Source organism: Falco cherrug, chromosome 7 (assembly GCF_023634085.1).
Source record: "Falco cherrug isolate bFalChe1 chromosome 7, bFalChe1.pri, whole genome shotgun sequence".
Classification (NCBI taxonomy): domain Eukaryota; kingdom Metazoa; phylum Chordata; class Aves; order Falconiformes; family Falconidae; genus Falco; species Falco cherrug.
In genome coordinates, this window is record NC_073703.1 from 59,705,280 (window position 1) to 59,732,194 (window position 26,915).

At 37.0% G+C, this 26,915-nt stretch overlaps 1 protein-coding gene across 1 annotated transcript in view; it reads right to left on the reverse strand.

Moving 5' to 3' along the window:
• Nucleotides 1-9,209: 9,209 nt before the first annotated feature.
• Nucleotides 9,210-26,915, reverse strand: part of STRN3 (striatin 3) — a 66,869-nt gene continuing 49,163 nt past the window's right edge. Inside the window, 9 exon segments of the mRNA XM_055715893.1 lie at nt 9,210-10,906; nt 11,020-11,106; nt 13,423-13,530; nt 14,888-15,028; nt 15,281-15,448; nt 17,113-17,234; nt 18,036-18,083; nt 18,216-18,391; nt 26,025-26,158. Of these exon segments, the coding sequence (XP_055571868.1) occupies nt 10,737-10,906; nt 11,020-11,106; nt 13,423-13,530; nt 14,888-15,028; nt 15,281-15,448; nt 17,113-17,234; nt 18,036-18,083; nt 18,216-18,391; nt 26,025-26,158 (1,154 nt within the window). The 3' untranslated portion in view covers nt 9,210-10,736.

The window sequence follows — 26,915 nt, forward strand, 5'->3', positions numbered from 1 at the left end:
AATCACATTTTCTGTCCCACCTTGTTTTTACTGTTGCAAAGGAGGCAGCTTTACTTATGTCATTCATTCATCAATGAAAAAGCAGGTCTGGATCTGTGGGAGACCGAAACCTGCAGAGCTAAAAGTCCAAATGTTTCACAGGAATGGTGATGCCACGTTACTTGCACCCTTCATACAGCCCAATTACATTGAGGGAGGAAGTATGTACAGAAAATACTTCTTGAAATACACAAACTTTGTGTGTGTCAGCATTTGTGAGCACAGTTTTGATCTGGAAAAAAGTCAGTGGAATACCGGTAAAAGGATTGAAACCTTGTGATACACAGAACCAGGGTGGAAAGGATGGGGCCTGTGCTGTAAGTGGAAGGTAAGCTGAGGAAGAACATCATATAGAGGGTAGCACGATGCGATGTGAAGCTTGGGTAAGAAGGTAGGTAAAGCCACGTGCAAACTCCATTTGGGAACTTTGCTGCAGGTATCTGTACTATCCATCAAAAGTATGGCCTGCAGGGGATCAGTTCTGTATTGTGACGCGACTGATGAAAACCATGCCAAGGGGGCTGGACTAAATGATCTTTAAAACATCCCTTCCAATCTAAACCATTCTGTGATTCCTTTCTGCCCTATCCCTGAATAGTACTTAAAAGGCTCAGGGAGGCTTAGATTTGCAACCCCACTGCTGACATGCACATAAAAAAATCTGAGATGCGTTCGCTCAGGAAAGAGTAGAGGATTCTGAACTTAGCTGTTTAAGTACTTACTGCAACTCCCAGGTCTGTTTCTGAATTTTACATTAAACAGTAGTTAACACAGTCCAAAATTCATCCTTCCCAGTGGAGCTCCCAAAGCAACCTAAATTTACAAAGTTCTACTGATTTGCCGTCCTAAATAAACCAAAATTACTTTTTCTAACATGATAACTTCCAGTAAGGGCTGCAACCTATAGCCATGCATATGCATTGGTTCATACATGCACCAGAGCACTGCAATCATTCACTGCTAGCAGACCAAGGAAGACACCAAATCTGTTTCTTACATTTGCTGGCTGAATTCTTTACTTATAGGCTATTTTATAACTGAAGGTAACGCACAACTTCCTCTGTCATTGCCAGTATGCCTTTCTCAGTCCTGAAAGGAAATTGAGGCCAGGGTGTCTGATTCTGCTTCCAAGGCACCTCAAATGCTACAGCTCACATAAATTTCAGGCACTTAGGTTCTCTCTGACCATGAATCACCTTGTACATCTTTTAATAGCATGATGCTTTCTAGCTATACACTTGTCTGACAAGTGCCATATACAGGAAAAGCGGGTAAACAACAGTGCCAGACCTGGAACGTGGTAGCAAAAGTCTTTTACATTACATCCTCAAGCAGGTATTGATATTGAACCAGCAAGGAACAAGGAAGTTCTGAAAGTAAGACCATCCTATCATTAATAGATAATAATAACTTCAAACAGTATTTACTTCGCCTTTCAAAATCCATGCAAATGAAGAGCAGCTATGTAGTAACCAGCCAAAAACATTTGCATCAGAAGCCAATGACTGTACTTCTCTACAACTTATAAAGTAATTTTGAGGCATGAAAAGAGAAGAAAGAAGGGGGGGGGTGTTTTTGGCACATATGAAGTAGTAGTTTCTCAGAACAGTCGTTTCTCCCATAAATGTTCTTAATTACATCTATTTACGTTTCATATTAGTGTTTGTCACATAAGCCTCCTCTTTTACTAATACAGATAATGTATTTTCATCTCCTTTGTTCCGAAGAAGAAAAGTGGTGACAACTTATGCCTTGCTTTCAAGCTGTTTCTAATGGGACAACTCTCAATATTACTACCTAGCTCCACCAGTTTTGTCGGCACTTTCCTTCCTTTCATTAGGCTGAAAGGTAAGTCAGCTCCAGAAAGCATCAAAGCCATAAAGAAATCACAGAACATTTCTCTGTTGCATGCAAGTGCCACAGAAGGCCTGAGCACATTGTCAAAGAAGATCAACCGGTATCTTAAACTGCCTGAAAACTGGAGGCTTAGATCCCCAGCCTAATAAAATCTATCCAAAAAAAATCTTACTGACTGGCTTTGGTTTGGACCTGGGACAGCAAACAAATGGTTTTCTTGAGAAGCTGAAGCAGAATGTGTTTGTTGGATAGCTTGTGATCAACAATCATCCAAATATAGACAGAAAATATATGGAAACTTCCACTGAACAATTTGTAATTTAAGTATGAGTAACTTTCAAGTTATATATGTCTATCAGCTGGAACACACATTCTTTTGCCCTCTGGCTTCAACAGGAATTTTGCCTCTGGCTTCAGCTGAAGGAAGAATAGATCCTGAAAATTTGCTGTCTCTGATTAAATCCAAGGTCTTAATCTCTGCTTTGAAGCAAGTGCCCACTTTAAATTTAATCTCATTAGGATCAAAATTTCCTTTCCTTTCAAACAATCAAGTTTGGTTAGTGAAGTATCCTTGACCATAAGCACTTTTCATTACCTGAAGGGTATTTACTGTTTTCTTACTCTAAATTTTTTTACGTTCATCTGTGTATATATACAAATGAATGCTGTGTCCTTACTATTTTTCTTTACATTCCACAAGCAGAGCAGTTGTCTGCAACAGTAGCAGGGTCAGCTGAACTCCAGCCATCCCAGGATAAGGAAGGGAAACAGCACTGCTTTGGCCAGCTTGTTTGCTACAGGCAAAGGGAGCAGGTAGCATCGCTTCCAGGCCGCCAAGCAGCCCAGCCTTACGCTGAGGGCACTCTCCTGGAAGCCAGGCACTGTTGGTTTGAATATACCCTCAGCCTCAGGGTATAACTGAACCTACAGCTGAACTTCATACTGGACCAGTTCCTAAGACACCGTCATGAGAATCCTGCATAACTGTTTTTGCTAGCAAATGCTAACAAAACTTTCCCAGTCTTCACTGAGGTCAGATACGGCCTTTACTACTTAAAGGCAATCAGAGTATGGTAGAATGTAAGCAAAGGGATAAGAACTATTTTTCTGCCCTGGTGTATGTGATCAGATTACAAATATGATAAACAATTCTCTGCCAAAGAACACAAGTTAGAGACAACAAGTCAAAAGACTGAGAAAAAGACTGGCAAGATTTAGGAAAATAATTTGAATTACATGGGAAAACAAAAATTACTAACTTAACATTACATTTAAATTTTTGGTAAGTTTCAAATCTAAAACTATATCATTAAAATAGTCTTTTTTTAAATCAAAACCAAATTCACAGTTATGTAGTTTCTGGAATTCTCTGACATTTACCCTTGGGTATTTTACTATTTTTTTCAGAAAAGGAAGATGGGGAGACAACAGCTTTCTCCCATCTAAATATTTTAAATAAAGTGAGGTGTGCAGCTTTGTCCTGTTGAACCAATTCTGGTGAGGACTAGGAGCCAGTTTAGAAACAAAACAGAACCTCTGGCACAGCACACTGATAGCAAATACATCAACAAGGACTTTAGCCCCCCAACCGTCTGATTTGCTCAAATCCAAACGGACGTTAACACCCACAGATCAGAGAAAGTGACCATGATCAGTTGCCTCTGTAAGCCCAAATACCTGCCAAAACCCCCCAATTTCTGATTGTAACGCATGTGTGCCACAGAAACCGTCAGGTATTAGATCACTCAAACTGGAAGAAATATTTCTGGCCTCTAAGAAATTCTGTACATCAGCTGTTAGCTAAACCATCTTAACAAAAATCCACGCTCATTAAGACTGGCAGAATCAGCCACTTGCGTTATCAAAGGCAAAAGAGTCAAAGCACTAACTGAGGAAGCTGAACTACAGTTTCTGTTTTGCAAACAACTACCCTAGTAATGAAGTGGTATTGAAAAAGCACTTTGCAAGATTTGCTGCCCTTAAGATACAATGCAATGGTATTTCTAAGTAACACAGAAAAACTCCAGTGAAAACCTCTGGCTACCAACTAGTCCACAAGGTACATAAAACAGAGCTACGACACAAGACTGCCACTGCGTGCAGGGAGTCTGCAGGACCTTCCAGGAGCTTCTGAGCTCCCGCCAGCAGCTGCGTCTCCCAGAGCCCAATGCTTCTCTCCCCACCCCCGCACAGGGCAGCTTCCCAAGGGAGCTGAAGGGTTTGGAGTTTGTTTTGCTCCCAGCCATGGCTGAGATTTCAGGGAAGGCAGACGTTACCTGTGCATCAAGCAGGAGCTCTTTATTCCCACTGAACTGTAAGTCTGACAAGAGCTGCAAGACAAGATGCCCCTAATCAAATGAGCAGCTTTTTCCTCAGAAAAGTTTTCTTTTTGGAAAGAAAACTGCCATACATTAATTGAAAAACAACAAGAAATCTGCCATTTCAAGGTACAAAAGAGCAACTAGAAAGACAACTGAAACAATAGAAAAGCGTCTGCTTAAAAAGGTCAACTAGGCCAGTCACCAGAAAGCCACCACCAGCGTAACAGGCCCTTGGGCCAGCTCTCCTTTCGTAAGAGACAAACATGTCCCCTTGGCCAGCCACCATTCATGAAGAAAAACACCCGCTCTCAGGCCTGGTCTGGGGAGCACCCAGTCGCCATCGGTCGGTCGCTCCCCACCCCCCCAGCCCCCAGACTCACCGGGATCACCCCAGGCTGGCAGCCAAGCAAGAACAACAGCTCCCAGCGGTCACATGGCAAGTCAAGCTGCAGGTGGAGGCAAGGGAGAAACCTCAGGAAACCCCTCAGGGGAATGCGACCAGCAGGGGTGGGGGGGCGGTGGGCAGTAGGATCAGCCCTCCCAGTCCTCCGCCATGGCTGCAGGCAGGGCAGGCCCCACGCTCCCGCCCTGCCCGCTCACAGCTGCTGGGCTCTGCCCTTGGGCCTCCTCCAGGTGAGCCCCATCAGCTCTGCCCCACCCACGGCAGGGGGGCCACAAGCCCCCGCACCCAGCCTGCGGAGTCATCCTCTTGAGTTCAAATGGACACAGGTTGCTGTAGGTCACACACACATCCACGACCTACCACGCATATGAGCAACTCTTCCCTCCTAGAGGTTTCTCAAAGCCTCAGGAGCTTTCCAGAAAAGCTGAGACACAAAAGCAGATGAGAGAAGTTAGCAAGCCAATGCGCACTAACAAATGCTTTAGAGTGAAAGGAATTAAAAGCTTTATAGTATTATCAAAAATGTTCAGCTGCAAAAAGCTTCAATGCAACTTGAAGAGGAAACTGCTTAAAATAATTGGCCACATAGCTGATGCTATTTGTTTTTTGTCAGAAAGGAACCGAGGACAGAGCTGCAAATCATTCCCTTTAGTGGTATATTCTCCCTTCAGTTAAAGGATCTCCAACACATCCAAGACAAAGACATCCCAGAAGCAAATACTCTTTGATCACCACATGAAGTATTTATTCTAAGGTGTCCAGTACTCTGAAGGAAAATGCAGCGTTTCACCTCAAGAGGTCTTAAATCTCATTCCCCATCTTTTGTGATAGAAATGAGTGGTTCTAGAAGCCACTCAAAAATTAACCTAGCATCATTTTTATTTGAAAGACCATCACTTTTCAAAGGTTTAATGCCATTTGTAAGGAATGGGGTAATATCAATACTTTTGAACTTCACTAAAACAGGTAACAGCTCCCAATAATACCTGGCGTAAAAGAGGCAGCCTTTAACCCACACAGCTAGTACAAGATCACTATTGAATTCCTACCTGTAGTCTCAGTTTTATAAATATATAAAATCACAGCACTGATCCATTAGCTTAGAAGATTTAAAATTTTGTAATAAATCCATTAATTCACATAGCTTTAAAATGAGAGCATCAAGTCTCACAGTGCTGGTAAGACTTAACAGAACATTGTAGACAGTCTCCACGTAACTGAAGACAAATGTGTATGTTGTTTGCATATGAAAATATTAAATGGTTAAGTAGCTATTTGCTATTTGTTAGAGGTTAACAGCTAACAACCATCAATAGCTTAGGTTCACAGAGACCATCAAGAGGAGCCATATGGTCGTAGGAATCAGTTCTCTCTCCTCCAGTTAAGACGGCATGCTACTCCGACAAGGTTATGTTATAGCACTACATATAATCAAAGCAAGAATTCTTCCACTGCCAGATTAAACACCCTGGCACTGCTGCTAGACACTGCTGGTGAACCAGGATGGCTAAGGGCTGGCCAACAGTTCACCTCCCCAGTGATTTTGCTTGAGGAAAACTAGATCAAATCAGCTGGAACACTAGACATGACCTTCCAGGAGGAAATACTAATCCCAAATTCAAGATGTAGGGAAATCAGTAATTAGAAAATTGATGATGTCCCAATAAAGTTCTAGACCACAAAAAAACAGGCCTCTCAGACATCTGTTGAGTGTGATGTGTCTCTGAAGAAAAGAAGACATAGCTACTGTTCAAGTACACAGCTACAGCTTCCAGTTTACAGTCTTCAGCATACTTTTACAGAAAACATACTCAGAGGTTCAGTGATTCTTGGGGCGGGGGGTGGGGTGGGTGGGTGTTAACCTTATGACCTAGGCTACCTTACATTGCCTCCTTTTCATTACTAGGGATTTCCGAGTTAAATTGAATATCCTTAAATTCTGTAAATATTCAAAAATAGAAGTATTTTGTTACTATACATGCACTTTTCAGAAAGTCAAGATGACTTCTTTTATGGGGGTGGGTCATGAAGATATCCAGGTAAAAGGGATGACTACAAAGCAAGCATGGTCTCCACTATCAAAGTCAGACAAAATCTGGTTCCATGTTAAAATTAAAAAACAAAGCAATGTACTTATGACATTTATAATGTTTTGTAGCTTGAACTCTTCATTAAAACAACCCAACTATTAATATAAGCCAATTAGTCTGCCTAAGACTCAAGGATGTGTATTTGCCAACATTCAACACAGCAAGTGTTAAATGGGGAATTTCAGTTCATGCTCACCTCAGATGTAGCATTTAAAAACCATTTTGGAGCCTTCTGGTTTTGTTAATTTTTTTAAAGTTCTTTTAAAAAGAACATAAATATGCATGTGTGTGTATGCATATATAGGCACTGAGAGACACATTGTAATGAAACCAAACACAACTAAAAGGTAAAGTCTGTCATATATCCATACCACGCACCTTTATCTGGGAGGAAATAAAGTTACACTCATTTTCCCAGCAGGATTTATGTAGACCACCTTACCTGTGTGTTTAGCCTCCCTGCAAAAATACCAGTTGTTCAGCTGGGATGCATTTGTTTGAGACAGCTTTTATGTGTTAAAAGGAGCAGCAGTCAGCACTGTGTGACCAAGAAGCTTTCCACTGATTTGCAATGGGTAGTGCTAGAGAAGCACGAAGTACTAGGAGTATGCCAGGACAGAGTGTGCTATCAGTTTTTCAATAAATGAATTAACATAGAATAGGCAAAATGAACAGCGCCTGATAAGGTTTTCCACTAGGAAAAATCTACCAATTGTCTCCTGGCAAATAAATACTTCCTTAGGATTTCTGAATTAGGGAAGGTTCTTGATTAGGGCTTGTTACACCCTTTTTCAGATGTGCTTGGTATTTATGTATACAAGATGCTGGACCGCTGTCACCACTCGTCTGCTTAGAACAGTTCCTACAATAAAAAGCAAGACGGGGTGTAAGTCTTAACATCAGTCATATCCTAAAATGCTAGAGGTACTATTCAACACATTTAGGTATCCTTCCATTCAGGTTCTGAGCCAAAGTCCTTTCGGTCTTTCTTACAAAAGAGAAGTAAATCAGTCCTCTCGTAAGTTAAGGTGTTTTTGCTAAATAAAAACATTTATTTCAGCACTATTGTTTTTCCCCATCACCAGTACTACAGCTCTTCTGTTCAAAAAAACCAAAAGCCAAATAAAGGTTTTAGCGTGTTACACCCCACAAAAAACAAAGACTGTATTAGAAATAATTGTCATTATTTAGTAAATGAAGCATTTGATCCACTATACGTTAGTGAACTAAGATGACCGTTAAGATTTCAATTAAGGAAAATAAGCAAATATTTTTTTTGTTTTACCATTTCAATTTTAATACAATTAAAAAAAAAAGATCAGTTATGCATGGCAATGTTTATTAAACAATCACATTTCATTTAAGCATTAAAATGCAGCAGTCTGAAAAGCTGCCAGAAACAATGTTTGGCTTCAGAAAAGGCGATTATGAAATTACTTTCAATAAAATTCAAATACTCTCTTGTCTGTTATTAGTTGAATGCTTTAGACTGGAAGGAACAAAAAGTGCAAGTCAGCTGAACGTCACTTTCAAAAGTAAAATCTTAGTGTCCTACAAGCAGTTACTGAAAGGCCTCACCTCAATCTTCAAGATAAAGGACAAAATTCTCCAATTTCTATACAATTATAATTTACTGTAACATTTCAAACAACGTAACATTATTACTAAAACAAAATTAAATTCAGAATATAACTGCAGTATTCTGCCTACCAGGAGCACCTTTTTTTCCCTTTTTTTTTTTCTTTCTTAATTCTAATTTGCTTGACATGAGATGGCATGAGATACATTCTCAGTGCAAAACTGGAAACTTACATGGAACAATACAGTTACAACCACTTACAGGAACATGTTCTAGCTTAAGGTAATTTATACCTAAACATACTACTTTCAAAATCTAGGATTCGTATTGTGGTAGTCTGTTTCTGCTGATACACTTTCAGGAAAGTGACTCATCACAGAGTAGCTAAATGTTGCAAAAGGCTAAGCTCCAGGTCAAAAAGACTGCCCTTTTGTGCATCATCTTTATTGGAGGACTTGTAAAGAAACGGACAAAGGTTAATAGATAACATTTGACATATGGGCAAATTTTAAGCATTTACAAAAGGATTTTTTATAATTTTCTTTTTAAATTTAACAGAATGATTCATTGGTAGTTTGAAATAAAAACAGAGGACCTTTCTGGCTCCTGAATCTCGAGACAGTGAAAACCAGCGTGATTATCATCTTAAAAAGGCTGTAACAATACACCAGCAATTTTCAATTTGTTCTTGTAAAAATCTCTAAAAATATTGTGAAAACATGTTCTTATAAGTGGGAACTGCTGCTTGAAACTGAACACTTGGTTGACATCCAGACAACTATTACAATTTTCCAAAAGCAAAGCAGCTTATAAGCATAATAAACAAATGGTCATTTTGCTAAAGTTTAGACCTAATTTAGTAATTTGTAGAATGACACTTTCAAACTGTGCAACATAAAATAATGTAGCCAACAGTAAGATACAGGTACACCATTTAATATTTATTATATGCATTTTATATACATTATTTTTCAACAGCTGTACTTTTGCTATGTGGTACAATCTTAAAAATTTGCTGATTCATAGTTTGTAAAACAGAAACCTTACAAAACTCATCAAAACTCGCAAACTGATCAGAAAAGTTTTGTGGAAGACTAGAAAAAATACTTTATTGTATTAATCATGCATTACACAAACAAAATCTTTAGTTACACCATAAACTGAAGCACATCTGAAAATAAAATAAAAGCAGGGAATAACTAGTCAAAACACAGCAGATTTATGAATCTTGAATCAACTACTTTTGTATTCTATTTGAAACGCAAATAAAAATAATTTTCACTCCAAAAGTTCTGAAACAAGATTGCTTTTTGGAATCAACTCCACTCCAGGTACTTAACCAGAAGAAAAAGACTTTCTTGGTTTGCAACTTTAGAATTATCAAATGTCCCATTTTCTCTTCTATTTTAGACTGTTCAAAGAGTGCCATAATAGATATACAGGGCCCTTTAACACACTACATAAAAGGATATAAAGACCAACAAAAAGTGAAATAAATAACAATAGGCCATTAGCAAGATGGGTAATCCTTGATAAATAAACTCGTAAATACAGTAAGATGTACAAAATATCACATAGTGATAGGATGCCAAGATTAATTTTTTTTTTTTTTAAAGAGTTCATTTGGGGGTGTTAACCCCTCTGTGTTTCATTTGAACACATTTTACAGTCCTTTATTTATGAAGACAGTTATGCGATGATGAAGAATTAGCATCCTTATGCAAGGACTTAGCTGAGCTGTATTAGGCAAAAGAAGGGAAGAGTGTGGTTACACGGCAGCGGGTCAGTGAGATCTCTGTGTTTTAGGGTTCTATAATGCAGAAAAACATTATCAATACAATCTTGAGCACTGTTGTGACAGGCTAAATATATAAAAAGACTTATAAAAACTAGAATTTTATCCAAACATTTTGTGCAACTAATGCTAAAATATTTTAAGTTAAATTTCCTTTCTTTAAAGCAAAATAAAAGTTTAAAAGGGGAATCTGTGGCATTCAACTGATAAACAGAAGATTACTAAGAGATGAAAAGAAAGCTACTCTTGGAGCTCACTTCCCCCCACAAGAGCACCACATTCCTAACCCTAAGGCAGCACACAGAGTCCAAAATAAGTCTTTTGTAAGATCAGACTCCACGTTTGCTTAAAGACACCTAAAGAACAGACATACGCTCAGTTCATATCCAGTCAAGGCTACAAATACTGGTTTTCTTTTTTGTATTTCTCCCCACCCCCCCAAATACAGTAATTACAGTTAAATGAATGAGCCTGACGTTGTTCAAGATGTGGTGATTTTTCACCAACTTATACCTGCCCCACATTAAGAGCCTTTACCCAGGCAGATCAGATGTAGTGTCTTACTGGTAACCTTATCATTGATGGCAGTGACGCATTCCCTCTTTTTTGTCCAAACAGACCTGCCGTTATGACGCAGGTTTGTTCTGCTATGTCACACAAATACTTTGGCAAGGGCATCAGCTCCTGCACTGGCAATATATGCTTTTGACGGATGAAATGCTACATCATAAATTGATTCATCCAGCTTTTTCCTATGAGCTGTTATTTCTTGCACACATGTCTTGCTGTCCAAATTCCATAACCTAATGGAACAATCATGGCCTGTTTAGGAAAAGAAAGAAAAAAGACAAGAGACAAAGTCAGGTTTGTTAGGCACTGGAGTGCATCAGAAATGCAAAATTTATAGATATACAGAATAAGAAAAGAATCCTTACTTCCAGACATTAAATAGATTCCATTAGGATCTACAGCTAGACTTGTGACAGCATCCAAATGAGCAACCATAGAATGGATCATTTTACCTAAAAAAAAACCCAACAAAACCAACAGTGAATTTCTGAATTATTCTTTTTTTAAAAAATAACATTCCCAATTAATGCAATATAGAACAACAGACTTACTTAGATCCCAACAATATCTGAATGATACAATTCTATTAGAAATCACTGTTTCAAATGCAGACTCTTGTATAAGTATATTGGTAAATGACACGCAATGCAAAAAAGCATTCCCATTATAGTGCTCTTTAGCCATCTGACAATTAAGACCAATCCTAAAATGACTGGGTGAGAACCTCAATTTTCAGTCCCTTAAAAGTCCTAATACCTACCCCAGTAGGACAGAGTATTGATGAAACTTTGTAAAAAGAGACTTAGTGAGTCATACCAGAGGTCCATCTATCTCTGTCATTGCTAAGAGAGAGGCTATTGGTGATAAACCAGGGAAGAAAATAAAAACAAGCCAACTGTAAGTGATACTTGCCCAGAATACTCTCCAGCTTCTAACAGTTAATTGTTCAGTTATGTCACAGACATGAGGTGTTATCTCTGCATTCAACTACGCTTAATGCATTTCTTGCCAGTGACCTCCATTCCTGGACTCTTAATAGCATCTTACGATGCTTTTTGGGAAGGAGTTCCAGAATATTTAACTGCACATAAGACCACCTCTTTCTGTTTTGAAGCAGTCACCCATTGGGGGTTATCAACTGGACCTTAGTTCATGTATTGGAAAAGACAGAAATAAATCCCTGTAAGACCATGACCAACATGAAGAAAGTATATCATCTTCACCAAGTCATCTGTCTTCCTGAAGAACCTCAGCCTGTTTAGTTACTAAGATTCTTCCTGAAGAAGCTAAAAAGCTACTGAAGATCTCCAATCATCTTTTAACCATTCTCTGAAACATTTTAATTTGGCTACATCCCTTTTGAGATAAGGAAGACCAGAGTAACACAAAGTACGCATGTGGATACACCAAGAATTCATACAAAGGCATTAACAGTGATTCTTTTTGTTGTTTATTCCTTTCCTTCCTCCTAACTTTCATTTTGCTGTTCTGACTGCCAAGAAAAGAACTGACATTTCCATCCAGCCTCTTCTTACAACTTTGTGGTTTTACCTTGAATAAGAACAGTCAGCTCAGTGATTATTATTTTATATTATAAAGTTTGTTTTTCCTTACATGCGTCATTTCACATTTATCCACATGGAATTTAATTTGCCTGCTCTTAAGTCTATTAAGATCTTTAGTTCCTCCTCGTCAGCCTTCATCTTTAATACCCTGAATTAATGAATGTCAGTTAACTGTCAACCTACTGTCCCTTGTCCAGATGATTCTTATTATGTTGAACTGCCGCTGATCCCTCCAGGACATGGTAATTTATGTCACAAACAGACCATCTACTTCAACTTTCTGCTTCCTGTTTTTGACTCAATTCTTTGTTCATGCAAGATTTTTCTCCTTATTCTACATCTTTGTTTCCTTGAAGTAATAAATTTTAATTTCAAGAACAATCATTGCAACACATTTAATCACCACAATTCAAATACATTCATGGCAGGTGAGAATGGGAAAAAAACATCTAGTTTTTTTCTTTGAAAACAAAAAACCCAAGAATACTGTCCCCCACTCCACCCAAAACAAACATACTTAAAACAGAGGTTTTGCACATGTGCTTACAAGTCAGCTTATGCTGATTTTTTTCATCTTCCAACTTTTGGTAGTACAACATGCAGGAAGTGACTGATAATTTGATAAATGGGAAGTTTATATTCATTCTTATAATTATTCCAAACTTTTTGTCATGACAGACTGTGCAGTTTTTTCCTATACCTTTCTTTCCCCTTTTTTCCAGATCCTTTTCTGCCTTACAAACTTCATCAGCAACTTAAGTGTAACACAGAATCCCATTACTACAGTGAATTTTGGGTTACTTCTAGTCTAATAGGTACTAAGTAGTGTTCTTTACTCTTCAGAGTTGAAAAACATAAAACTGATATACGCTTATGAGTTAAAAGCATGGAAATGATGAAGACAGGAAGAAAATGGTAGACATTCTATAAATTAGCAAAGTGCTAACTTTAGAGGACCTTCTCGTCCCTCACAACTATCTCTGTTTTGAGAGAGTAATTTCTGACTGCTGAAGTCACAATTGCAACAGGTATCACTATTTCATAGAAAAGGTACTGAAGAGGTTTAATCTTAAAAAACCCAGAGTTCTCTTTTTGTAAATCTGCATCACTAGTGAGTTTTCTACAAATGGATTATGTCCTATGCCCATCCAGATTTACTTTAAACATACTGATATATACAGATTAAGTTCCGTTTATCCTTACCCGTTTTGTTGTCAAAAAATTTGATGTGTCTATCTTCATGTGCTGTAATAGTTACAGGAAGTGTGGGATGACTTACTACCTTGTTAATATGATTATTTGATTGTACACCTGAAAATAAAACAAAAAAATATTCACCTGCCTTATAGGGTTAAAATTAAAACGAGATTATTTTAGCACTACACTTTATCTTACTATATTAACTAATATATAATAAGAGCATCAATATTATTTAGGAAGAACATCAATGAGTCTCGTAAGAAATAAGTTTCTTGCTTTACCGGATGGGGCTAAGACTCTAGCCAATGTACTGTCAGGCTAAAGCTGTGTAAGTGGTTTATACACATGAAGGGTTCTTGACTGAGGTAGCAAACAAAGCAAGGAAGTACTGCAGGGGCAGCACTAGCCAAGTAGAAACAAACTGTGGCATCTATAATATATGTTTAGCACACAGCTCTTATACATCCACATCAAAAAAGACTGGGGGGGTGGGCAGGGGAAGGATCCAAATAACTGAAGTCAACCCAATCTATTAAGGTTGCCAGATATGTATACGTCTTATTTCAAGTTAAAGAAACATGAATGGTTTAGAATGTCGTTAGAAGTTTTTAGAATACTCTTTAAAAAACATTTTCTTATCTTGATATGCCAGTGTTTCAAGGCTTGTTCCCTTCACTTCTGTGCTTAGTTTTTGTTGATTTCATTTAAGATTCTCTTCAAACTAGGAGAGGTATTTCTCCAATTTGTGATTTTCTTTCTCACTGTCAATGCCAATTTTTGCACGTTATTTAGAATATAGCTTTTACATGGTTTTATAACCGGTGGTGAAGTCTTTATATAACCTACTTAATACAGTAAGTAGTAAACTAGACTGCTTGGAGGGGAGAAGCAAATTCTCTCCCTATATTATTCTTTAGATCTCATTTCATAGAAAGGAATGACCAGAAACTGGCGTTTTTCCTTATGGAACACTTTCACAGGTTCAAGAAAAGAAGCTATCAATGCTCTTCTATCTATACAGTTTCATCAGATACACTGAATTCTCAGAGCTACATTTTTGTAGCACCTTATTTGTAGCAACAAAATTTCTAATACTAAAAGTTTCACAGGAGAGAGTGTTTCAGCACAACCTGTGTAGAATTCTGCACTGAACTAATATTCTGCTTAACTTATTTATTTATGTTAATATCCTCCATGTCAAGGGTATATAATGAAAAATGTGTTTTAATATGCAATTCAGACAACAGAATCTTGAGAACCCTTAGCTTGGAGAACAAAAAACCATGGCTTTCAAATCCTGCTAATCCACAATCTTTTCCATTGTTCCTCTTCCAAGCATCTAACCAACTTCCAAAATGCATGATGCAGGAGAGCAGCAAAACTTTTTCATTTACTTCACCATATAATAAAACTTTGAAAAAGGCACCTCATCCAAGATGGATAGTTAATACAAAACAGCTTTACTTACCAGATTCTATTTGTGATGAAAGCATTACCACTGACTGGGATGTTTCTAAATCATAGATGACTGTGCTGCCAGTGTTAAAAGATGCCACCATATGAGCAGGGTCACAACCTATAAAGTCAACTGATGTAGGTATTCCATGCTCTAGAAAGAGAGAAAAATGTCTTTTGAAAGAAACGCTTTAAAAATCCCTGACAGTTTAAACATTTAGTTTGTTTTATACTCATACTTCAAAGAAATTCACTCCCTCCTTTAAAATAGTGCTACAGCACCAGGATTACTTTATTAAAAGATTTTTCCCTTTAGTCCTAGTTTTGATAAATGGGGATAATGAGCCTGGATGCATCATCAGCTGCCTCATAACAGATTTTCAAAACCACTGCAAAAAAACCTTACCTTTTTCTCCATTGTAAGTGCAAATACAGGGCATTTTTTCTGGTGGGTTCCATAATCTAATAGTGCCATCTGCTGAACAAGATAGTAAGTGATTCTTTACACTGCTGTAAGCAAGACCCCAGACTGCATCTGTGTGAGCAATTAATGTGCCAGCTAGAACGTTTGGCTCTGAAAAAAAAACCACAAAAGTTCAGAAATGAAACCTTCTCAGTGAAGAAACATTAAATAAGTATTTTCTTGTACCTCAAGATAAATTAAATTCCACAAAAACCTGTCATATGGCCCCCCCCCGCCCCCAGCCTTTCCTGTTTAAGCAATAGCTAGAAAATTACACAGGAAGTAGTTTTGCACAACCATCGCCATAATTCTAAAAAAAAAACCCCAAACCAACCCCAAACAAACAAACAAAAAACCCAAACCACCAACACCCAAATAAAAAATTCCACCAAACCAACGAGCCAAAAATGCCCCCACAAACAACTAGGTCCCTTTTTCCAGAACAATTCATGCTTGTCATCACCTCTTCTCAGAGGCACTTGTTTCTTCCCTTCAAACTGAGCATCTTAAAGATGCTTGGTCACAGCCCTTGCTCTGTACAAGGTGCAAAAACATCTGACAGGATCAGCAAACACTGACAATGCTGTTTTTACTCTGCATACTCTGACAACACAGGAGCATGCTCTAAAACTCTCAAGCACTGTAATAATTAAACCAAGATTATTTCTGCTATGGAACAGGGAAACACATTCTTGTTTTCTTCTCTCTGATACCTCATAGTTATCTTTTATAGAGGGTTTCTTAATCTATTCTCTACCAGGCATTGAGTAGAGAAGTGAGACAAAAAGCTAAGAAAAAATAAGATAAGGAAAAGAATAAAGCCAGAATTTAATTTTGTAGAAAATTAAAGACAAGTTGGTCTTGCAATCCAAAACCCTGCTAACAAGCTTTAAGGAGGAAAAAACATCCTATTAAAGCTCTTTTTTAAAAAAATAACCATCACTTGAGTAGAGACAGTTTTGTCTGAGGCCCATGAAAATTATACCAGCAATCCTACCTTCACAAACAAATCAGACTAGTCTCAGTGATTAGACTCTACTGAATAAATTTTTAGCAGCGGGGCATCTATGTTTTAGGGGACAGGGTGCAGCAGTCTTCCTAAATTGGCGCAAGACAGTACTGCTTCCCATTCCTGCCCATCTCAGTGCCACAGATTACGCAGCCTGAGTGTTGTATTAGCTCACTCATTACATTGACAGAAGGGAGAAAGGAAGAATTCTTGACTTTGTCCCATTCAGGCTTCACTGAACCATGGAACTGCACCCTTAGAAATACACTAAACACAAAATGCTGATCACCAGCAACAGCAGGAGACTGATGCACAGTTTTCCAAGCAGTTATCAGCTCTTTAATTTTAGAGACATCGGTTATGGGAACAGAGATACAAATCAGAAACATGGGACACAGAATTTGAGTACACTCATCTTAGTTTTCTGAGAAATTCCTATCAGGAAAAATTAAATAAACATTCAAAAATCTGGAATTTTGGTTCAAATTCGTAAGCATAAACATGCTTCTTAAATAAGAGTTATGATAATTTTTTTTCTTTAAACCTCAGAAATTGCCAGTCTTCCTGTTTCAGTTCTGTACAAAGTAGATCACCAGTGCAAGCAGGAGTAATTAATGATTAACACATACAAAAAGTTGAAAATACACAATTTAGCTGATAAATGGCAATTACATTTCACAAAAGCTCTAGAAAACAGATTAGCATCAAGCAGAAAATTAAAGCTGAAGACAACAGTCATAAGTTGTGTCTTTTAAAAGGTACTTACCATAGGTATCATATGGATCCACATTAGGGCTAGGCATGTTCCACCACTGGATGGTTGCATCAATACCACCACTGAAACACTGCTCTCCATTGGAACTAATTGCCAATGACAATACAGGTCCACTATTGGGAGAGACAGAACAAGAGGTTTATTGATACTGCCTGGATAGAAATTAAAATCCGACTTAAAAAAACCTGGATCAGAAAGCAGTTTAAAAACATTCAAACTCCAAAGAAACAATTCTGTTAAAACCTTTAAGTCTCAAGTGATACCAACTTCTATTAAAATATTCGTAACAAATTCACTAAAACTATCCAAATTCAAGAAATTCAAACACCACCACCTTATTCCTCAGAAACAACAGTAACTACACCTACAAATGGTGCTTTTCCACAGTGCATCTAATGCCAATCTAATAGCTACTTATGCTGGAAGAGGTGGTTGCAGGAATTCAGAATCCTCCTAGTCACATGCTTGATCTCCTGATTTTTCACTCATTGAATCTGCATTCAACGGGGGTTTTTTTGGGTCCTGATGACTGCATCCATACTTTTAATTTCTCAGACCTGTATGTGAAGATACTAGGCAAGCCTAATAAATTCTAGCTTATTTATCTTCTTTATGTATATAAAATCCACAGTCCAAGACATGGGCATCACTCAGGTGATTTAATTATCGTGTTCTACAACCTCTCCTTTCCATTGCAACTAACCACATTTGCCACTTCCTGTGCTTGCGTTACCATGGTCTATGCCAGTTGTGACAGGGACTCAATTTTTACCTGTTTTCACAAAGTATAACAGACCTTGTCTATACGTTGTAAAAATAGAATATATATTTGTGGCTTTTACACTGAAGTGACCTATGAAACCATAAGATAATGACAATATATTTATCAAGCATTAATTATGTCAAACACTTACATATGAGCCCTAAATGTGTAGATGGGTTCTACATCTAAAGAGGCACTCCTAAAAGAGAAAGGAAGAGTTATTACACTACACGAAATTTCTACTGAAAAGCTCTGAGAACTTTTAAGAGTTTAATCAATTTCAAAGGCATTTAAAACACAACTGATGTTTTATAAAAACCCATATACTTGCTTTTTGGCAGGAACTGTTTTCTGCAAATTCCAAAGTTTTAGAGTATGGTCCTCAGAGGCTGTAACCAGCACAGGCTCTACAGGATGAAAAGCTAATGCCCGCACTCCATCAAAATGACTGCGTAGCGTATACTTAGGGTTCCATGTCTTTCGGAAGGCATCTTTATTAGCTGGCAGCTTAAAAAAAACAGAAAAGGAAAGGAGTAATAATTTTATCTTGGGTTCAAGAATACATATAATATGTATCTCCCTGTATTATAGGAAAACACGCTATTTTTGATTCAGCTAATGCATGTTCAATCTTAAACCTGCATTTATCTATTGATCTGTCTACATGCATCTCTAACTCCCTCTCTCACATGCAAGGTAGTCTGCAGATTTTTCTACTGTCATAGTTTCTTTTGTCCCAGAGTGGAATGGAGTACAATGCTGAATAAGCAACAGGAAGTCTTGATTTTCAAGAACTGGCTTTAACTCTTCTGTGCAGTGGTATTTTAATTCTTCTTCCCTGAACAAAGATAAAGGTTTCATTGCTTATCATGTGGTCTGCACCCAAGGAAGAGATTACAACTGCTGAAAGTTTATTATGTTTAAGTGATAAATGAAATGAGCTTCAGGTCCCTAGTGATTGACCTTCTTCAGATGAGTAACCTGACTGAGAATGACAGGAAACACATAATTCTTGAATACTTCTACACATGAAGGTATGTACACACAAATAGGTAATCCAAATTTCAATACATATTTGTCATAATTTCAAGCATAAGATTACATATAAGTATTTTTAAAGTCTTCAGTGAGTTTTAAATATATCTGTGAGACAGTAACTTAGTTACTATATGAAGCAATATATACAAACTTGACATTTATATATTGTGAACATCCAATTCATACTCTTAACCTATAGACTGTTAGGCTAAATTAAAAAAATTACAGCTGCTTGATATTAATTATAGGTAACACTGAGGAGTTACCAGAAAACCTCAAACTCATCTAGTGACTGCAAGAGACTACTTTACAGCTTTGAATACATTTTACATGATGCAGAGAGCAGACCCTGAAAAGACTACATCCCATTTGTCCAAAGTTTCCATGAGGAGAAATAAATGTGCAGATACTTCTCTCTGCCCCTCAAGTAATAAAAGGAGTTTAGAAAACTGACTTTAGTTAGATGACCAAAATTAGCACACTAAGAATGAACAGAAACTAGTCCTATCCTCTGCCTTGCACACTATCTATTCACCACATAATTGTTAAAATGTTTCTCAACTATAGGCCAGAATCTCTCAGTATCCCAAGATATTTTCACCAACACTATTAACAGACTAAAATCTCCCGTAGCTAAAAAAATCTTAGTAACTTATATGTGTCAGGACTAAAATAAAAATCAGATCATAACATAAAATATGCTGTACTAAGTACTCTTGGACCAAATCTATATCCTGGACTGAATTACCACTACTCACTCAAACTAAATTTGATTCTATCCAAGCAAAATAAATAGAAAGGCTCAGGCAATAAAATTTACTGTTCTGAGTTACAGATGTGCAGGCACTTACTTTTGCCTTATATTAACGTAAATTTCTGGCCTAAGCACAAAGTATGCCAAATTCAGCTCAAGCAACAGAAACTTGCTATACTGACATGTAATTTGTATTTTTAATACCATCTAAATACATATCACAACAAAGCATTTTGTTTTCAGACTTCCTACTTCAGAGTATATTGAATATCACAGTATTTTTATTGAGACTTAAATTATTTAGCACTACAGTGCATATTATATACAAACTCCTTAAAAAGAACAATCTTTGTTTCAGGAACAGAATGGAATTCTGGAGTTCTGCAATAAACTTGATAGATTTCAGCCCAAGCTGCATATTTATTCACCTCTCAATCTACAGTGGATAAGAGAAGGCGGGGGGGGGGAGGTTTTTGAAAAAGAAATTATGTTTTTCTAGCAGAGTCCCTCAATATTTTTAATCCTGATTACGTAATGTATTCATGCAGCTGGATAACTCATGTTGCCTCATGCATTTGTGGTTATCTGGGGCCTGGACAAACTAAAGGCAAAGATTTGAAACAGCAAAACATTTGGAATAGCAATGGTTAATTTTAGTGCACGTTATTATGTCTCAGATTAGACAGAAGACCTTGATTTTTATGTACAAAGTGCATACACACCACATGGATTTCTATTACAGTTGTGATGAAGAGTCATTCAAGAAAATCAGGACCGAATACAGTGGTCCTTATTTTTCAAAAAAAAGGAAAAAAATTCATTACATTTTTTAATGGCTGTTGCAATCATAATTTCATTCTCAGCAGTTCTGAGGAATCTGCTAAAATGTGAGGTACAGAATTTACAGAAGTTATGAAAAACAAGGTACATTTCCTATATTAAGTACAGCTTTTAAGCCTTAATTTTTTAAAACAGACTTGAACATCTTAGTTCTTTTAGAAGGCACCATGAACACCTTCCTAGAAATCTAGTTATATATAAGCGCATTTTTTCTTGTTTAATTCTTTTTCCCCCCCATCCAAGTTTCCACTGAATCTTGACATGCTTACTGCAAGAGTAACAGAACTGGCACATCTTTAAGAAGAGATCCTTGCAACCTCTAAGGCAAAACCTAACTACTAGTGCATTTTAAAAAAATATTACACCTCAGATAAACACAGTCAAGGGCTTGGAAAAGGGATTTGCTGATTACAAAGGATAAAACATGAGATACAAAATGGGCCAGAGATACAATGGAAAAGTAGTAAAATGGGACCCTGTAACAATGTTCTAAAGTATGACAAGCCTCTCAAAACAGAAGGTGGACACACTGCCCCATTGAGTCTTAAAGCTCTACTGTAAATGCCAGAAGATAAAGCCATGACAAGACAGGCTATGGAACCATACAGCTTCACTAGCTCTTTCTCCCTTTTCCCCTGAACTTTGGCGGGCTTTACTAAACAGGACCAAAAGGGGTCAGCTGAATCCTTGATCCTAGTCCCTAGTCAGCAAACAGCCACAGAATAGCTGATTAGAATAGCAGGTCTACCAAAACCAAGAGTTGTTCCCCTGCCCAAAACCACCAACCAACACCCAAACAAAAACTCTGCCTAGGTCAGGAGACAAAACTCTTTACATGTCCTAAAAAAATCTTTACCACAAAATCTCCTTAGAAAAATAGAAACCAGACAAACACCACAAGAAATTGCTAAACAGATCAGAGGAGCAATCAGAAATCAGAAATGCCTACTTTCTAATACTTGCTCAATTAAACTTAATCTCTTTTTGCCTTCATTTTGTCTGTATGGGAACACAGGCAAGCAACCTATCCGTTCTGCCTTGTAAACCAGTAGCAAATCAGACTGAAAGAAGCTACACCTCAGCTAAAGAAAAAAATAAAAACCAAAGACACCAGGGAAGGAAGATACTCCTTGCCCGTGTGTTCAACAGAATCCTTACAGCACAGTAAGGTGATGTGTATTTCCCTGTCTCAACCAACTACTCATCTACAGCAAACAGAGGAATTAAAAAGCAATACAGAAGAATCGGAAAGCCATAATTAGTAACTGTAGTCAGTGTCTTTCAATGTTTTAATGCTGTTTTTCCTTGATAATGTGACTGATTTGAGATTTCAAATTTAGATGCTCTGATAATTGCGGACTTTCCATTTCACAGCGAGTCCTACAACAGAAAACTACCACCATCCTGTGCAGGTATGAATCCAAGAATATACATTTTTCTTATTTGGTTAACAATATTACTCCCTCGGCATACAAATAATTACATACACTGAGGTAAATATAAAGAACTAGATATCAAAAAGACATGACTTGAGATGACTGTACTGTATTATAGATGGCTAGTCTTTTGGACAACTTGTGCACTAACACATTCACATACAGAAAAAGTTTCAGCTGTAGTTGAAATTCTTAAGGTTTAAAACTTGATCTCCATCTTGTCCACATATCCTTTCCTTTTCAAAACACCACCCTCATCAAGGAGTGATACGTGAAAACTAGTGAAAACCTGTTGTGGCTTAATTCATGCGCTATAATGGCTCACACAAGCCATCTGAACAGCATGGACCTATTGGGACCAAAATGGAAGAAGTAGGATTAAGTGGTTTGGGTTGTTGGTTTTTGTTACTGTTGTTTTACTTAAACTAATTTAGCTGAGCATTACCTGCTTATTCGGAGATTTACTAGAAAAGAAGGTGGACTCAGCTAAGCTCATAGGGGCATGAGATGAAGATGTCCTACAAGTACAAGGTAAGACATGGTCTTCTTGCACTGCAGATCAGTTACGTGGAACAACTTCAGAAATTAAGAACTATCAAGGAATTTTTAACCTGAAGGAACATTGTGATGGAGAACTAACAGCATCTGAATTTCAGTCTCTTCAGATTCATGACAGGATCTGGTAAAAAAAAAAAATTATTTCCATCTATGTTATCTGATACTTCAGGTTTTTATTTACTGACATAAAAAGACTTCAGAAGCCACCATACACTTTTCAGATATGCTTTAAAAGACAGCAGATATGCTAAAAGCACTGGGAAAGGAGGATTGGATAGGAAGGAGAGAAAACAAGTGATCATTACGGTCAATCACTTCTCATTCCTATTTGGTGAATGAAACAGGAAGAAAGCAAAAATTTACTTCATCTCTCATCTCCTGTATCAGCCAGATATTCAAGTATGAGATAACCTCTCCCCACACATCTCCTAAACCAAGCTGTAACTGAAAAGCCTCTAATGAAGGGTCTCAGTGAGAAAATTTTGAAAATCCAGCTACACTGAAGCAGTAACATCATCTTCATCTACAGGATCACTGACACCTTCAGCAAATTTGTGAGGTACTGCCTTCTGCTGCAAATTCTTTATCTCAGGCAGTATTTTATACTTGTGTATTTATCACCTCTATTCTCTGCTTTAAGTTTTTCAAGAGCAAAGGCAACTCCAAGTTCTATTCTGCATTGTGCTTTGCACAATAAAAAAGTATTGTCAGGTTTGTTGCAAGTACCACGAATTCTCCTGAAACAGTCTGATCAGTTGGTGTTGATTGTATTATTCACTGTAATGCTTCCTGAGTTTGTCTTGGCTCACCTGTCTATATTCCTCCTTCCTGGAATAAGAAAAATGGCTGCACACTTTTATGAAGAAGCTGTACTTCATAAAAGAGAACAATATATTGCAACGTTGCAATGTTGCAGTCAAGTATGACATTTTCCACAAAATCAATCTTGCTTCTGAAAGTCTCTCACAGGCCATCCTCTACAGGCCAACTTTCCCTACACTACTGGAGTTCTTGAAGGAGACATCAAAAATTCCTTCTTCTACATGAAAGACATTATTGTAATCTCTTTAGCATATAAAGAAGTATGGCGTATTCACTATTACGGCATCAGAACAAATTAATGACTGCATTAATTTGATCTAAGATGCTTTTAACTCAGCGTTGGCCTCTGACAGTACCTAAAAACCAAATATACTTTTAGAAAAAGTACAAGAATAGTGCTGCTGCTTCTCACTGTTCTTCCAGACTGCTATCATTTCAGCCCAGGAACTTGTTCCTTCTATGTATATAGTAATTCTCAATGGAGAGCTAATTGGAGAACAATGGATAATAATGACCTATAATAGAGATATGAAGTATTCTGCTAATACTGGAGTTGTAGAGAGATAGTGGGATCTATGCTATTAATTGTTACTGATAATCATTCCTATGACACTAAAAAAGCCAACCACAAATGAAGCCATGCAAGATACAGTATTACAGACCAACCCTAAGGCTCATCATACTAACTAGTCCATGCATTAATTGTCCAGCATACAGGTTGACTTGAGATTTTGGTGGGCACAAGAGGAAGAAAGAAGGGTGCTTAACAAATACATTAGATTTTTAGGAGAAAAAAGAAGCAGAAAATTCTGTGATCGTGAATGTGTGCCTTAAGAGCCACAAGTTATCACGTTACCTTCATAAGTTTAATGAAGGGCAAGTGCGATCCACCAGACCTTGATACTCCAAAGTTCTGAACTTGGAAATAGGACAGACACAGAATGCAATCCAATTGCAAAAACAATTTGTGATCTAATCTCACAACTGTAGCTGCCTCACTACTGAAAGTATACCATTTAGTTTTTTGATGCCTCACATTTACTGTCAGTAAAACAGAAATAACACTTAAAGAAAATAATCATCTGACAAGTTCAGATGCTTGATGAGAGATTCCAAAGTGCTTTAAAATAAGTACTTCTCCTCATGCAAGTTAGCATTAAACTAAACTTTTCTTAGCTCTTTGATGAAGATACAGACAGGAGCATTTAAAACTTACTCAACCAAGTAAATACAGTAGTATTTAAAACAAACTCCCAACTATTCAACTTCATAGTTCCCAGAGGAATTTACTACTAGATAAGAGTAGTGGTTAGGAACATCCAGGTCTGGATGTTTCAAATTTAAGCTGCCTTAAACCATTTACAATTGAAGCTTTTAAAAAACTTTTCTTTGAAGTCCACTTTTTCAAAGATTTCATTGAAACTTTTTTTAAAAAGTGGTAATTTTCAAAACAATTGTACATGACCCTCAAGTCAGACACATTTTACATGTGACTTACACTGGAGATTTAGTGAGACAGAATGCAAAATCCTGAGAAAGTTAAGATGCAAAGAGCTGAAACTGAACTCTGGTATTATGTTGTGTAATTTCCCAGAACTGTTATGTCATTTGAAATGAAAAAGAAAACATGAAAATCAATCTTTACTGTGAACAGGGCAATATATTAAACAAATTTAGAAAGTACTCCAAGTATTTGGAAAAGTTCTTTCATTTGTTTTATACAGTCCAGTAACAGAAGGACAGATAATTAACAGTTTCATCTGTTATTCAGGCAACAGAACTATGGAACATAACACTGCAATAACAGAGAAATGTAAGTATTTGCTCTTACTTCATTGCAGCAATTAATAATCCTACCAATTATAAATATTGAAAGACAACTATGACTAAAGAACAAGTATGTAGTCACACACAAGTATTTTCAAGACCCTGTAAAAAGCTATAAACAATTTATTTCTTCACTTCGCAGATTTTAAGCTTTCAATAAAATCCCTAAGAATGGTTTCCAGTACGAACACCATGTATCTAACTTGAAAAGTTACAGAAACAAGGGAGGTACCTCACGAACAACCGTATTAGTAAAAAAAACCCAACCAACAACCACAACCCAAACCCACAAGACACTAAGTACAATGTGTGAGACTTACCTGAACCTTAACGAGCCATCAAATGTTACTAGCCAATGAAAAATTCATATACCACTACTGGTAGTAGCTTAATGAATATGGTCAAAGGAATGTCAGAATACTCTGGATTATAATAAAAACACACCCTAAAAGCTTACATCTCAAATACACTACTATATATAGTCTATGCTGTTAACACTACATAAACATAAAGGGTAGAACAAAGAAAAAAGTTAATATTTGTGTTTTGTACATGCCATGTCTTTGCAATATTCCATCAGTACATAATTGCCATTTTTTTCAAATTCATGTTAAGACAACAATCTGTATTTTATGTCATAAAATCTGAATTAAATTATTTCAGTAGAAAACAAACAAGTCAACTCAATTTTTATTACCCAAATTACTTAACCCATTCACAAGGTGCTCCCTCCTCCTCCCAAGTAATACGCTTTTTCTAATGAAACCTCTGTTTTCTGCATCCGTAACGTTCAGGGTGAGGGAGAGGGGACCCAATTATTATTGATTAAACTGTATAAAGAATTTTAAAATAAAATTGCACTTACATCATAACTATAGTCTGCATCATTTGTTACTGTCAAGTCTGCAAGGTCTCCAAGGCCCAGTACACTTAACAACACATCATCAGAACCCATAATAAATGACTTGCCTCCTCCAGGTGGAAACGTTATTGGCTCAGCTACAAAGAACAAAACAGTTTCTTTAAGTCTCAATATAATTCAAACTGATTAAAAACTGCATTATTCATCACTTAAAACCAAAGCAGTTTAAACTGAACTTACATGTAGTACATACTGCCCCAACCAAAAAACAGAGAACATGAAGACACGCACACAAGTGCAAACACACATACATATATATTAAATACACAATTCTTATATCATGCTTTGTCATTTGATTTCAACTTACTTTACAGAGGTGTTCAACAGTACTGATGAGTGACTTGACTGACATTACTTTACATTGCAACATCAAATATATGTCCTAGGTCTCCAAATTCTTGGCTAAATATTTCATTCACTACATCATGCTAGCTGTCTTCTATCCACTTGCAAATAAGTCTCTGTGCTTTATTCTACTCAAATACCTCTACTTTCATGTATAAGCATTTTTCATCTCTCAGGCTAAAGGCCTCCTGCAAAATATCTCTTCTACTTTGATTCTTTTAGATGATTACAAAATGAAAACATCTTTTATTCATTATTTCCCTCACTTTCTCAGCATGATTCTGGCATCTAATTTAAAATACACTCAAATTATATTTATCTTAGCTAGCTATGACTTCCCCAAATTAAAATTCAACATCTCTGTTAATTATAATTTAGAATGAATACATGTTATATATAAACATTCATTCTGAATTCACATCTGAATAATAAAGCTTCAAATACTGACTCACATGCTTTATACTTTTCAGCAATTCTGTGTATCTCCTT